Below are 16,536 nucleotides of genomic sequence, written 5' to 3'. Positions count from 1 at the left end.
TTAGGCAATGATTAAAATGAAGAGGACAAGTTATCAAATTAAATTGGAAAGCTCAGGTAGCTAAAAATAAGATGGCAAAATGGAATTTTTGTTAGAAGAGCAGCAAATGTGAAAATCTTACATCTCAAGATAGCTGACACTGTAAATCATACACTTTGATTAAAAAAAAAAGATAGTAGAAGTCTTTTTACTTTGTAGAATTAACCCAAAATTCTAAGACCCTTGGACGGGCCTTTACACCATGATATAGCTGACATTAAGGACTTACTTTTTACTTGCATACTTTACATGTGGCTTCAATTGTCAGGCACTCGATCAGTCATTTCCCACAGTTGTTTGAAAATTTTATCAAATGCATTTTATGAAATGAAATGTAATGCAACTGAAATATAGTACTGTCCAAAGGCCATGTATGACTTCACAATATATAACTTCACTTAACTTGATAACTTCACCTATCCCCTTAAAGTCAGGATTAAGGGAAAAAGAATCAGTCAACAAGAGTTCAATTCACATAAGCATCAATCACAATAGTGTAAATATCCCATTAAAACTGGAAAAATAATGGATGAAACTTTTTTCATTTATATTTGTATAAGTTTTCTGATGCATATAAACTTTCAAAGTTAATTAGAATGCTATGACCTTGTTTTTAAGAAACTAATTCTATAGGCTGAAGAAAATATTTTAAATTGTATTTTCTTTTAAGCACGATATTTTTTCTTTTTAAGGTTGCATTTCTAAAGAAAGTTGGTTAAGCTGTCCAGTTTTCCTAGGATAGTATGCTGTTTAGTTAAACAACTAATACAATCAAGCATTTCTATTGATTTACTGGAAAAGGGGATACAAGAGAACATTTAAAAAAGAATGGTCATTTCAGAAGTTCTATTCAACAGATGGTATATAAATTACATTCAGAAAAAAATCTTTAAATAAAAGAACACTGCACTCTAACTAGCATTCTCTCACACACAAAAAAACCTAACCAAAGATGTGCTCATGTTCTGTTAAATGAGTATGAAAGCAAAATCATTAAAATACAACTGTTAAACATAGAAGAAAGAAAAAAAAACATAGACTAGAAATCAAATAGTTTCACATCCAACATACAGGCACCAAAAACTTCAATTTCCAGCTGATTTTTCCAATTTATATTATGGATTTAATTATAAGGAGCTTATTCCTATAGGATTAATTGAATTACTCAATGGTGAATAGATTTTAGCTCAAATTTTTGTAAGGATAACTTGCTATAAATCACTATTCTACCTACTGCTATGTTTCTGCTCACTGCTGTATATGGCCAAACAGATCATGCTCTGATCAAGTAAGTCTCATGTTAATCTACCTATATGTTTACAAGTTGGCAATCAGGTTAAAAGGCACAAAGCTTTATTTCAGTAGTAATTTTTCCTATTACTTAGACAATATTAAGAACTCATTTAGTTTTGGATCCTGTTTACTAAGGATCCTCATCACTAAGAAGAAACTGCAAATTTCCATGGGGGGTAAAACAGGTAGGCCCTTTTCTTCATAAATTTTAGCAGCCTTCAAAGATGTATATATATGAACATTTGGGGGCCTTTTAGTTACTGGAATTGCAAATGACATAACTGCAATTTACTGTTGAAGACCCTTTTTGGTTAACGTTTATAGAGCCGTTTCCTCATATTTTCTTTAAAATCTATCAGTATAGCATTTCATTTCTATGCATGGCTTAGCAATTCATAAAACTAAATAAATAGCAAACTGATACTTTACACCAGTTCATTTATCTCAATATATAATTTAGAATATAATGGCAATATTAAAAATATCGATTCCCTCTACGCTGATAATGCTACAAGATTTTACACAAAGTTAAACAACTTTTGTTTTTTCTTTTCTTTTTGATAAAGTTTCATTGCAACCTCCACACACTGGACATCTGACAAGGAAAATGTAATTTCGTCATAAAACATTTATTCCATCACTTTAAACTAAAGTGTCTCATGGAGCTAAACACCAAAAGAATTTAAATTAAAAGGCAATAATCTGTATATACAGAAAACGATCATTCCATAAATATTTACATGACAAGGGAAAGAAATTGAGAATCTAAAACCAGAAATGGCTACAGGTGTGATAATCCTTTCTCAAGACATTTTTAGTTAGGAATCATATAAGCTTTTAAAGTGAAAATAACCGCAGAAGCATAACTAAAATATTAATTTTAGTTTTCAGTTTCTTACTATTTAAAGGAGCCAGTAGGTCATAAACAGTCCAAGATTTCAGGGACCAACTATTCAGTTTAGTTTTCAACATCAAATCTTTTTCTTTAGCTCTCATGATGAAACTAAACTTACTTACAGAAAAAATAGAGAGTACTCTAAAAGGTATAAATAAAATTCCAGTTCATCCTCCTTTATAAATACTTGTCAGCCGCTCCAATTCTTTACAGTTGTCCATGCTCAAGGCATCTGCCTTCCTTCGGAGTCGTTCATCATGGTATACTTTTGCTGCATACTGCATATCTGTTTCTGTTAACAACAACCAAAAAATTTTCTAAGTAAATAGTAATTTAGATCAACTAGTTGTTTAAACTCAAAGATGTTTTCATATAAGTCCTTCAATATATTTCTATTAACTGTTTGTTTGTTTTAAAGAAATCCAAGTACTAGACCTAAAAGCCATTTGGAATCCTACCATGTGAAACAAACACAGAGGGACTTCGCTGGTGGTGCAGTGGTTAAGAATCCGCCTGCCAATGCAGGGTTCACAAGTTCGAGCCCTGGTCCGGGAAGATCCCATGTGCTGCAGAGCAACTAAGCCTGTGCGCCACAACTACAGAGCCCGTGTGCCACAACTACTGAAGCCCTCATGCTCTAGGGCCCACGTGCCGCAACTACTAAGCCCAAGTGCTGCAACTACTGAAGCCAGCACGCCTGGAGCCGGTGCTCCGCAACAGGAAGCCTGTGCACTGCAACAAAGAGTAAGCCCCGCTCCACTGAATTTGTTGAATTGTATATTGAAAATCTTAAACATACACAAGTTGAGTACCACAATAAACACTCTAAAACCCCTCACCTTGATTGAGCAATTCTTCACATTTTGTGAAACTATTGATGTTGATCTTGTCGGATTGTTAAAAGATTAAACTAAATTATGCCACAAAAACTACTTGGCTTATGCTAGGGATGGAGTAAAAAAAAAAAATAATAAAAAATAATAATATAGAATACTTATGTACTTATGGGTACAAGACATTACGCTAAGTGTTACCATATATTATCTGTTATGGTCCATATTTTAATGACAAGATAACTAAGATTTAGAGAGGTTAAGTAACTAGGTAATGCGTTGGTGAAGACAGGATCTTGCAAGACAGTCCCAGAGTCGGCACTTTAAACATAACATTACACTCATTCATAAACATGAATATCTTTCCTTCTTTCTTTCTGTTTATGCAGTCAATTCCCAATTTTTATTTAAGGTAATAGAATGTAAGTATGCATAACCCCCAAATCACCCGTATTTGGCTGCGGACTAGGACTTGTATCTGAAAATGAGATATCTAATGTGCTCATCATTCTTTTAGCACAAAATAAGCAAGTCTTTCATACATTCATTCATATGAATTCATTAATCATTCATCCAACTGTTCATATATCCATCAAAAATTTACTCTGCCTATGTTGTACCAACAATTGTGCAAGGTGCTACAGATCAAAAAATTAGGTGAAATAAAATTAAATAAGTAAAATTTGGGAAATACTTCCCTTAAGACCTTTGGCTAATGCACGGTTTCCCAACCTCAGCAATACTGGCATTTGGGGCTGGATAATTCTTGGTGTGGAGGTTGTCCTGTGCATCCTAGAATGTTAGGCAGCATCCCTGGCCTTAACCCATCAGATGCCAGTAGCAATCCCTTCCACCCCAACCCCGTGTTGACGCACACAGTTTCCAGACATTACCAAATGTCCCCTGGGAGGCAGGGGCAAATCATTCCCAGCTGAAAAACCACTGGTCTTATGTAACCTTCTCCACTTTGAGAACATACTGATTCACAGACTCAGAGACTTAGAAACCAAGGAGGTTTCTCCTCTAACTATCAGTATATAGATGAAGAAACCAATGCCAGAGATAAGAACTCTCTTAGAAGTATACAATGGTTATGTTTTATCAAATTTTCCCTAGTGAATAAGAGATGATAATTGCTCCCATTTTCTGAGTATTTACTACATGTGAAACACTTCAACTATTGCCTGATTTAATTTTCACAACAAGCCCATAAAGTTAGGTATTAGAGAAGACTGTGAAGCACAGTGCCTAGATTATGAAAGCAAATTGGTTTTGAATCACTGATCACCTCAATGACCTTGGGCAAGTTACTAATTAATCTCTCTATGCCTCAGTTTCCTCATATGTAAAGTGGGTATAATCGCCTCACAGTGTCATTGTGGAGGGAGCTTAAATGAGTTAATATATATAAAGGGCTTGGGACATGACTGAAAAAATAGGCATTATATAAATTATAGTTACTTCCTGTACCCACTCATCATCATCATCATCCATTTTATACACGAGGGAATAAATTCATAGAGGTTAGAATATTCGGCCTTAATCACTCAGTTAAAAATTTCAGACCTAGGATTCAACTTTAGCCCGTTTAATTCCAATGTCTACACTATATGGTCTATATTATTATTTGGAACAGTAAGAAAAACCAAAAACTATAATAACAGTTCACATGGAGCATCTCAGCAGATTCTTACGGTCAATAGTTAATATTTTTATAGATATAACTGCTTAAATTAAGGAAGCTGAGGCTGGAAGAGCCTAAACAAATTAAGTGTTCACAAGAACTTCTCTACCTACAAAATAAGTAAAGGAAAGTGGAATGTCAACAAAACTCATTGTACATTAAGTGTTACCTGTTGAAGCTAAATTGATGAAGAGTTTCAAATTTAATTCTGAAACAGGATACATATTAAAACTGATGACACAGTTTATACCAGGATTTTTTTCTTTCTTAGTGGTACATAAAATAATGTTGCATGTTACAACTGACAACATCTTAAATACAATGAAATTTGATATTATCTACTTATTTCATCAAATATTTATTAAGAACAATAACATAAACACCGTTTATTAAGTTCTTGCCATGTGCCAAATACTGTTATAAGACCACATGTACAGTAAAACATATTGTCTCATTTAACTACTGGGCTCCGAGTATGTGCCAGGCAATTCTAGAACATTCCTTGAGTAGGGAAATCTACAGTAATCAATTCCAAAGACTCTGAATAAGTTTTTAGATGTTAAATATTTGATAAACTTACTTTGTTGTCTTTCTTTCCAGCAATTATTTCGAATATTAGTCACATAGTCTTCTTCCACACTCTTTTCTACCTTTTGTAATAACATTCCTTTATATTCATTTTTAAAGTCTTTGTTGACATAATAAACGACACCCAAGTTTTCTGTCTGCATTTTAATCGTTTGCCCTGATCCACTGTAAAAGAAATGCTTGATCATTATTTTTTTAATTAAAATTGTACATTCTGATCTGCTTCTACAAATCAAGCTAATAAAAATAATTAAAACGTCAATATTGGTAATCAAATATTTAATATCATCTCAAATTACCTAAAACCACCACTTATGTCATAAAAAAGTAATCATATTTTAATACATTATGTTCCTGTAAGTTCTCTCAATTTTTAGTTAATAAAAAACTTATTTGTAAACAATAAATCACTTCTTATTTTTAGACCAATCTGTTTTTAATACTATATAATCACTAGCAATATGATTTTACAAAGTTTCCATTATATTCATTGTATTACACTAAAGTTTTTTGGAAGGTATGCTGCATTAAATTTGCTATATGTCCTGATCACTTATATATAAAGTATATTGTGGAAAAATACCTCACATAACAAAAAAGTAATATTTGCTTTTATTTAATCAATATTTTATAAACAGAAGAGTGAAGTCATATCCTATTTAACGACACAAATCCTATGTGAGATCAATCACAACTCTATTTTTGTCTTTAAAGTCTTCTAAAGCTTTTTGTCTTTGATGTCAACACATTACCTATTACATTAAATTGCCATCAAGTTCGAACGTAACACTTCTGTCTTTATCCACATTAGAACAGAAATGTAAACTAACACAATACAAACTTATTGCATAAGTAAACTACCTTTAAAATTAGACATTTTAAAATCAGGTACACATGTAGTAATAGAATATTTGGCACTTAAAAGTTTAAAAGAGCACAAGGCCCTTTAAAGTTAGTTAGGTAAGAAAACAAGAGTTCTTTTTTTGTAAAACTTCACTGAGCTACTTACGATCTGGGATATAAGGAATAAGGAGGATTAGAGACCATCAATTGGCTTAATAATGACACGAGGATCAATACAATAATGGGCATCAGCTGGATAAACACAGAAAAACCTCCCTACAAAAAAATCATCAAAGAATAACAAATTGTAATATAACTTTAGTTGTCAATAATCCAACAATTGTCAAACATTTTTAGAGGAAGAAAGGACATTTGAGATCATCGGTTCAGTGCTTCCAAATCTGCCTGATCATACCAACGTCCTGGGGTGATTCTTAAAATACAACTTTTTAGGTGCTTCACCTAGAGATCCTGATCATGATTTGGAAAACATTGGTATAACCTGATCTCATTTTACAGATGAGGACGTTCTCTGTCTCCCTCTTTTTCTTCGTACACAGAGACTCTATCAATACGCAGCAGGTTGCAAAACTATTTTTATCATGGATTTGAGGGTGGAACATGGACACTGATGAGAGTGGCACAGCTGGGGACCAGACCTTTTAATTTCTGGTCCAGTGCTCTTTCCATTTACCTTTCTCCTTCACGTAATTTAACAGCTATATGCAATTAGGTATAACTGCATTAGAATAAGGCAAGTTACTTCTAATTTAATTTTTTCAGTATTAATTCTAAATTATTTAGAACCAACAATAAGAATTTACGTTCAGAACATGCACACTGCAAGTTTACCTTCATTAGAATCATAGAATACCAAATGTGAAGGTGTCATATTGCCCAACCACCCCTCACCTTGACTTCTACCCCTGCTCCCCCAATATCCCTAAGGATTCTTTAGTCTCTATTGAACACCTCTGGTAAAAGAAAACTCATCACTTCCTTTTAAAACAACTTGCCCTATTTTCAGACAACTCTATGCTTTTCCTGAGCTGAAATTTGCCATTTTCTGATTTCTAATCATATCATAAACATACATCTCCTCTTTCTTCTTCTCTTTCATGTCCACTATGTTGATGCTGATGTTGACTGCTATAGCCAGCTCGTCCATTTGAAAATGAATGTACACTACCTAGAAAATTAAAAGCAAGGTTAAATTAGGGAGAACAATTATCATCAGAAAAATCATATTTTCCTTTATATTTTTATTTATTTATTTTAATTACTAAAACAATGCATGTTTGAGTAATGAATGCTTATTGCCCTCTCCTCTTGTGAGTGAAGGGTGGACAAAACCAGGAATGATTCTTCTTTGCTTCCCTTAAACTAAGGAGAAGCGCTTTCTTGATGAAAACTTGAATGAGAGGTCCTCCCTAATACTGCATACAGAGAGGACTTTTGCTGTGGTTGGTTGATTTTACAAACCTTGGATCATTAATCTGAAACTCTGCTTTCTGCATTTATCAATGAATCACAAGTACTTCTAGAAATCAAAAGCTCATGCTCTGATTCATTTTTTAAAAAACAGCTGTATAATATACTATGGTACAGGTAGACCACAATTTTCAAACATTTTCTTGTTGATGGACATTCAAGTTGTTTTCAAAAAAGGTGACCAACCAGAAATGGCTATCACTGATAAAGTAAACTATGTTATAACAAGCAAAAGAACTGCAAATCAACTATCAGAAAAATTCACTATTGTCTGAAAGATTTCTAATTGTTCCCAGCATATTTTTAGTCAAAATTATTAGTCTGAATAATTTTTTTGTGAGAGGTAATTATGTATCCTAGTATGTCAAAATGCAGGTTATATTTTCAGTCATTAATTTGTATTTACACATCCTCTTTCTTTCAAGGATGCTTTACAAAATGCCTTATCAATGATCACAATCTTTCTCAATAATATCCAGACAGGACTACCAGGCCAAATTATATTGCTACATTCATAAAGACTATCCTAATTTTGAATGGGATGTTTAACTTAGCACCTTTTGTTACTGCTGTAAACAAGACTGGACCTATAATTTTAAACACCTTAGAGAAGCTACTCTTAAAGAAAATTAATTTCCACACAAGCAACTTACAGTAAATGTAAGTAAAACACAGTACTACTTATGCTGGTACTAAAAATCTATTCATTTAGTAGTACTTCTAGAGTATTTTACTTTGATAGCGTAGTTTAAGAAATTATTTGTATCTTAATGTAATTTTTTAAAACCCACTTACTTTATATGTAACTTATGATTCAGACATTTCAATGGACAGTACCTCCACATACATCCATATTAACAATCTACAATATTATTAATGAAATCTACAAAGATCTTCAAAGAACCAATGTCAAATAGTCTTTCAAGGTACAGGTTACCTCCTACAATTGTATTGGCACTTAACTAATGCATTGCCACTGGATTTCCTACTTACAGATCCTTTCTTCAGCTCTATGTAAAATACACAACATCTTTTAAAAAATAAAGTATGTTCTAGAAAAAAGACAGACTTACAATAAAGGTAATAAGTCTAACAATTTTCTTCTATCTTCATGAAAAACCATCACAGGATCATAATACTATAAGAAAATGTCAGGGAGAAGGTACATAAATCTCTAAATAGCCTAACTGGAGGTGATGATCTCTAGCTTCATAAAGTACAAATATTTATAACTAACATTAAAATACCTGAAGGAAATCCACCACCAAAGAATATATTAAACAAGTCTTCTGGAGTTATATCAGCTTCACAACCTCTATGGAAATTAAATCTACCATTGTTCTGCTGATTACATGCTTGTTCTTCATTGCCTGTGAGGTCATACTGCTTTCGTTTTTCTGGATTGCTTAAAACCGCATAAGCATTTCCAATCTCTGAAAAAGTAATGAGCAAAAGTTGATAAGCAAAGCTTTTATATTATAAAAGACTGCCCCATATAAAGGCTATTTGTCAAACAACAACAAAAAGTGACTTGAGGTTAATCAAAAAAATAATAAGACAGTAACAATTTCTTTTAAAGGTATTATACATTGCTTACAATTACACATATTACCTCCCAATACAATTTTTTATATTATCCAGGCAAGTCTCCCTACTGCCTTGAACATAAAGGAATGCTCATCTTGCTTTACCATTGTGCTCCCCTAACTTCCTGCTTCTTTTTTTGAGTATCCCAATGTAGTCATTCATTACTGCCCTTCAAACCAATAGTAATAGCAGTAGCCACCAACTACCAGGCTCTGACCTCAATATCTTATTACTTTATCCATTAGTATCTCAACTTTACAGATGAGCCCCCTGAGGTTCAAAAAAGTTAGGAAACATGTTCAAGATCAAATTTATTTTAGGACAGTAAGTAAACTCTATGCAACCTACACCATAAACCCTTTTTTTGCACACTCCAGCCCAGAGTAAGCTATTCTTCATTTTATTCCTGAACAATTTATTTCTCTTAAACTGTCAACTCCATGAGGGTAGGGACTGTATCTAAGTTTTCACTGCAATATCCCCATGGTAGAGCATAGAGACTGAATTTGTTTTGAATGAATCCATATATCCATATCTCTAGTCCTCCTATCTCACTTTGCTACTTTCATGATATTCATAAAGAATTCTATTGCCTACCTCATACTCCCATGTCCAAAAGAGCACATTAATTACCAAAATGTCTTCTCGAGGTAATTTACAAAAGCTGTAATGCTTTAATCAAAATGCAAGAATTACTCTATTCATATTCTGAAACATCTAATAATTAATCATTTTATAAGAACAGCTTACTTCTTAAACTGGATCATAAACCTCTTGCATATGGGATTTTTTTTTAAATACTTTTGAGATCCCATGTGGTGGCTGCCATAGGCACTGTGCAAGCAAATACATGCTCATTAGGTAGTTGTTTCTGGAGGACTACATATCACGCTGAAATTAATCATATACAGATACTCCAGACCCTTTCTTCTGAATGAGAGATAGCTTTCAGGTGGTCTGTGAACCCTATGGTATGGTAGTTGTTTTTGGATGACTACATATCACACTGAAATTAATCATATACAGATACTCTGGACCCTTTCTTCTGATTCAGAGATAGCTTTCAGGTGGTCTGTGAACCCTATGGTATGAAAAATTAGGTGGATGGTCCATTTATCTGAGGAGATGGTCCAAAACCTTCTTCAGATTTTCAAATAGATCTGTGACTCAGAAATACAGCAATCATTTATAATGCTGCTCCAATGGAGAAGCATAATCAGAGATCCCAGCAATGTACTTATAAACACCATCAAGGTATTAACACATACGTAAAAAAGAAGTATATCTTTCAATATCTGCCAAAGTTGTACTTCCAGTAATAATATCAGTTTTAGGATTTAGCCTCTATGCACTAAAAGGACTATTTCAGGTTCATAATGCTATTACTTTTTATACTAATAATATATTGGCAGCCCAATTCTATCTTTAAAGCTTTGCTTTTTAAGAAAATGACTTCCAAACATTATGATGTTTTAGAAAATATTTGTGAAAGATTGTCATAATTCATAATTGTATATGTAAGACAATTTATTCTATCTACTGTGACTAATCTTCTATTCACTTACTTTGTGCTATACCTATAATCAAGATTTTTTTTTCAGGTCCTTATTATCTTACGAATTAAAACCAAAATTTATTTTGGTATTCAAAAGCCTCACAAAATACATTTCCATCTCAGTGTTATTTACTTCACTAAAAGATACCTTCTGCTTTATTCATTTTTCCTTAATCACACTTTTTATATCTTGAGGTTAACTTTAGATTCACATGAAGTTGTAAAAAATATTACGAAGAGATCCCTTCTACCTGTTACTTAATTTCCCCAATGGTAATATCTTATAAAATTATAGCACAGTATCACAGATAGGATACTGACATTGATATAATCAGGATATAGAACATTTCCATCACCGTCTCAGGTTGCCCTTTTATAACCACACCCACTTCCTTCCCCTCCATCCCCTCTTTAAATCCCCACAACAACTAACCACTCTATTCTCTATTTCTAAAATCTTGGCATTTCAAGAATGTTATATCAATGGAATAATACAGTATATAAATAGAATGACACCTCCCAGATTGGCTTTTTTCAATCAGCATAATTCTTTGGAGATGGATCCAAGCTGTTATGTAAGCCATTCATTCCTTTTTTATTGTTTTCCATGGTATGGATGTTTGTTTCACTAATAACCCAGTGAACAACATCTGGGCTGTTTCTAGTTTTTGGTTACTACAAATAAAACTGCTACGTAGGGACTTCCCTGGTGGCGCAGTGGTTAAGAATCCGCCTGCCAATGCAGGGAACTCGGGTTCGAGCCCTGGTCTGGGAAGATCCCACATGCCGTGGAGCAACTAATCCCATGTGCCACAGCTACTGAGCCTGCACTCTAGAGCCCGTGAGCCACAACTATTGAGCCCATGTGCTGCAACTACTGAAGCCCACACACCTAGAGCCCATGCTCCACAACAAAAGAAGCCACCGCAATGAAGAGTAGCCTCCGCTCGCCACAACTAGAGAATGCCTGTGCACAACAACGAGGACCCAACGCAGCCAAAAATAATTAAAAAAAAAAAAAAAAAAAAACTGCGGGCCTCCCTGGTGGCACAGTGGTTGAGAGTCCACCTGCCGATGCAGGGGACACGGGTTCGTGCCCCGGTCCGGGAGGATCCCACATGCCGCGGAGCGGCTGGGCCCGTAAGCCATGGCCGCTGAGCCTGCGCGTCCAGAGCCTGTGCTCCGCAACGGGAGAGGCCACAACAGTGAGAGGCCCACATACCACAAAAAGAAAAACAAAAAACAAAACAAAAAAAAACCTGTTATGTACATTCATGTACGTGTAAACATAAATTTTTGTTTCTGGGATAAATTCCCAGAAATGCAATTGCTGGGCTATTAGTTGAATACTTAGTTTTGTGAGAAATTGCTAAACTGTTTTACAGAGTGACTGTGTCATTTCATATCCCATCAGCAATGTATAAGTGATCCAGTTACTCTGCATCCATACCAGTATTTGGTGTTCTTACTAATTTTTACTTTAACCATTCTGATAGGTGTGTAGTGATATCTCATTTTGGTTTTACTTTGCATTATCCCTAATGGCTAATGAATGATATTAAGAAACCTTTTCACATGCTTATTTGCCATGTGTATATATTTAATCTTTTGTGGGATGTCTCTTCATGTCTCTTAACCAATTTCTAATTGGGTTGTCTGCTTTTTAATTTGGGGTTTGGGGAGTTCTTTTTGTTTGTTTGTTTGTTTTGTTTTGTTTTTTGCGGTACACGGGCCTCTCACTGCCGCGGCCTCTCTCGTTGCGGAGCACAGGCTCCAGACGTGCAGGCTCAGCGGCCATGGCTCACGGGCCCAGCCGTTCCGCGGCATGTGGGATCTTCCCGGACCTGGACACGAACCCGTGTCCTCTGCATCAGCAGGCGGACTCTCAACCACTGCGCCACCAGGGAAGCCTGGGGAGTTCTTTATATAACCTAGATACTAGTCCTTTGTCAGATATGTGCATGGCAAATATTTTCTCCTATCTTGTTGCTTGTCTTTTCTGTTACTTCATAGCATCTTTGCAGAGCAAACAAAAAAATTTTTGATGAAGTCCAACTTACCCACTTTTTGTTTTATAAACTGTCTAGGTTAAGTCTAAGAAGTCACTGCATAGCCTAAGATTCTAAAGTTTTGCTTCCATGATTTTTTGCTAAAAGTTAAAGTGTTGTTTTATATTTATATTCAAGATTCATGTCGAATTCATTCTTATATAAAGCATGAGATTTAGGTCAAGGTTAAATTTTGTTGTTGTTGTTTTACCTATGAATGTCCAATTGCTCCAAAACCATTTGCTGAAAAGGCTATCTCTTCTCCACTGAATTATTTTGCACCTTTGTCATATTGTATGGGTTCCCTGTCCTGTTCCATTGATCTATGTGTCTATCCCTCTCCCAATATTACACTGTTTTGCTAACTGTAGCTATAAAATAAGTCCTAAAATCAGGTACACTAATTACTCCTACTCCTTACCTTTAATGAACCATTTTTATTTATTCAGGTTCTTTGTATTTCCATATGAGTTTTAGAATAAACTTGCTCTTATCTACAAAGAAGTCTTGTTAGGATTTTGACAGGAACTGTATTAAATGTGTTTATCAACTTGGGGAGTCTTGACATCTTTACTACCATGTCCTTCAATCCATGAACATGATATATTGTTCCATTTATTTAGATACTCTGATTTCTTTCATTAGTATTGTGTAGCTTTCAACATACAAATCTTATACAAGTTTTGTTAAATTTACAGCTAAGTATTTCTTGTGTGTGTGTGATTGTAAACAGTAATGTATTTTTAATTTCAGTGTCTACATGTTCACTAGTAGTATATAGAAATATGCTAAATAGAAATTGATTTTTTTTTTTTTTTTTTTTTTTTTTTTTTGCGGTACGTGGGCCTCTCACTGTTGTGGCCTCTCCCATTGCGGAGCACAGGCTCCGGACGCGCAGGCTCAGCGGCCGTGGCTCACGGGCCCAGCCGCTCCGCGGCATGTGGGATCTTCCCGGACCGGGGCACGAACCCGCGTCCCCTGCATCGTCAGGCGGACTCTCAACCACTGTGCCACCAGGGAAGCCCTAGAAATTGATTTTTGTATGTTTATCTTGTACCCTGAAATCTTGCAGGATTCACTTATTAGTTCTAGGAGTTTTTTTTTTTTTTTTTGGTACATTCCATGGGGATTTTATACATGATCATGCTATTTGCAAATAGGGACAGTTTGATCTCTTCCTTTCCAATCTGTGTGCCTTTTATTTCCTTCTCTCACCTTAATGCACTGACTAGAATTTCCAACACTATGTTGATTAAGAGTGGTGAAAGGGGACATTCTTGTTTGTTCCCAGTGTTAGGGGGAAAGCATTAAGTCTTCCACTGTTAAGTATACTGTTAACTGTAGGTTTTCCATAGTTGCGCGTTTATCAATTTAAGGCAGTTTCCTTTGGAATTACAATTTTTCTATCAGTGTTTTATTTCCTGTCAGTTTTACCATGAATGAGTGGAGAAATTTTTCAAATGCTTTTACTGCACTGACTGATAAAATAAGATTTTTCTTATTTAGCCTATTAACACAGTGGATCACACTGATTATATTCAAATCGCGAACCAGCTTTGCATCCTTGGAATAAACTCTACTTGGTCAGGATGTATAATTTTTTTAAAAGATTGTTTTGTTTTTTTAATAAATTTATTTATTTTTGGCTGCATTGGGTCTTTGTTGCTGTGCGCGGTCTTTCTCTAGTTGCGGCAAGCGGGGGATACTCTTCGTTGCGGTGCGCAGGCTTCTCACTGCGGTGGCTTCTCTTGTTGTGCAGCACGGGCTCTAGGCGCGCAGGCTCAGTAGTTGTGGCTCACGGGCTCTAGAGCACAGACTCGGTAGTTGTGGCGCACGGGCTTAGTTGCTCCGCGGCATGTGGGATCTTCCCAGACCAGGGTTTGAACCTGTGTCCCCTGCATTGGCAGGCAGGTTCTTACCCACTGTGCCACCAGGGAAGCCCTTAAAAGATTGTTGAATTCTGATATTTTATTAAGGATATTTGGGTTTATTCCATGAAGGATATTAGCCTGTAGTTTTCTTTTTTTGCAGTGTCTTTGACTGGTTTTGAGAGCAGCGTAATAATTATTTTGTGAAATGGACTGGGAAATATTTCCTTCTCTTCTATTTTCAGGAAGAGACAGTAGAATTGGTTTTAACTCTTCTTGAAAAGTTTCATAGAATTCTCCAATAAAGACATCTGAGCCTGGAGATTTCCTTTTGGGAGTTTCCTAATTACAAGTTTACTTAGCAGCTATAGGGCTGTTCATATTACCTACTTCAAAGTGAGTTCTGATCATTTTCAATTTTCAAAAAATTGGTTGTAAATTTATGTGTGTGGAGCTGTTCATAGTATTCTCTTACCCTTTTGATGTTTGCAGAGTTTGTATCCTTGTTTCTGATACTATTTTTGATAATAGTAAATTGTCTTCTTTTTTCCCTTTGTCTGTCTATTTTATTGATCTTTTCAAACAACTAGTTCTTTTGTTTCATTGTTTTCAATTTTACTGATTTTCACTATTGTTTTTCTGTTTTCAATTTTACTGATCTCCACTCTCACCTTTATTTCCTTCCTTCTTCTTGCTTTAGGTTTACTTTGCTTTTCTTTTTCTAGTTTCATGAGGAGAAGCCTAGATGACTAAGGCTGTTCCTCTCTTCTAACACGTGCACTAAGTGTTATGTTTCCTCTTAGTGTTGCTTTAGCTGGTTCCCTCGAATTTTTGATATGTTGAATTTTTATTCAGTTTAATGTATTTTTTAAAAATTCTCTTTGAGATTTCTTTTACCTATATTATCTTTCTGTTATTGACTCTATTTTGATTTCATTGTGGTCAAAGAACACACTCTGTATGATTTCAGTTTTTTAACTGGGTAGAAATTTATTTTATGATCCAGGACATGGTCTAACTTGGAGTATGTTCTGAGCACTTGAAAAGATTTTAGAGTCTGCTGTTGGGTGGGTGGAGTGTTCTATAAATGTTGATTAAATCTTCTTGGGTAATAGTGGTGTTTAATTCTTTTATATTCTTGCTGATTTTCTGTCTTTTTGTTCTATCAAGTGTTGAGAGAGAGCTGCTAAAGTTTCCAACTATAATTGTGAATTTACCTATTTCTCTTTCCAGTTATATTAGTTTTTGACTTACATATTTTGCATCTGTTTTTTGGTGCATACATATTTATATTGTTATATCCCCTTGAAGGATTGTCCCTTTATCATAACATAATATCTGTGGTAATTTTTTTAGTCTAAATTCTACTTTTTCTAGTATTAATACAGCGATTCCACTTTCTTTTGATTAATGTTTACATGATATATCATTTTTCATTTCTTTACTTTCAGCCTGTCTATATTGATATAAATGCAGTGAGTTTCTTATAGGTAACATATAGTCGAGTCATATATTTTTAATTCACTCGGCCGATCTGTCTTTTAATTGATATATTCAGATCATTTACATTTATATGTAACTACTGATAAGTTAGAGCTTATATTTTTTGTTTTCTATTCTGTTTTCTTTTCCCTGACTTCCTGGGAGTTATGTGAACATGCTTTTTGGAATTCCATTTTGATTTATCTAGTGTTTTCTGACTCTATCTCTTTGTACAGTTTTTCAGTGGTTGTTCTAGATATTACATTATATATACATAACTTACCACAGCCTACTAATATCATCACTTTGCTAGTTCAAGTGTACTGTGAA

General features: G+C 34.6%; 1 protein-coding gene across 4 annotated transcripts in view; it reads right to left on the bottom strand.

Annotated features, from left to right (window-relative positions):
- Window positions 1-1,940: 1,940 nt before the first annotated feature.
- The window catches only part of DNAJB14 (DnaJ heat shock protein family (Hsp40) member B14), a 42,436-nt gene continuing 27,840 nt past the window's right edge, over window positions 1,941-16,536 (bottom strand). For 2 of the 4 annotated variants that reach the window (XM_032633493.1, XM_032633494.1), the window contains 5 exons: window positions 8,914-9,099; window positions 7,270-7,364; window positions 6,342-6,451; window positions 5,325-5,497; window positions 1,943-2,519 (listed from right to left, as the gene is read on the bottom strand). In XM_032633493.1, coding sequence (XP_032489384.1) covers window positions 2,395-2,519; window positions 5,325-5,497; window positions 6,342-6,451; window positions 7,270-7,364; window positions 8,914-9,099 — 689 coding nt within the window. In that variant the 3' untranslated portion in view covers window positions 1,943-2,394. Of the gene's footprint in view, window positions 2,520-5,320; window positions 5,498-6,341; window positions 6,452-7,269; window positions 7,365-8,913; window positions 9,100-16,536 lie in introns of all 4 variants that reach the window. The other 2 variants (XM_032633491.1, XM_032633492.1) reach the window with 2 other exon arrangements.

Source organism: Phocoena sinus, chromosome 5 (genome assembly GCF_008692025.1).
Source record: "Phocoena sinus isolate mPhoSin1 chromosome 5, mPhoSin1.pri, whole genome shotgun sequence".
Taxonomy (NCBI): domain Eukaryota; kingdom Metazoa; phylum Chordata; class Mammalia; order Artiodactyla; family Phocoenidae; genus Phocoena; species Phocoena sinus.
Note: the sequence above shows the minus strand (reverse complement) of the source record. Positions and strands in the feature narration are given on the sequence as shown.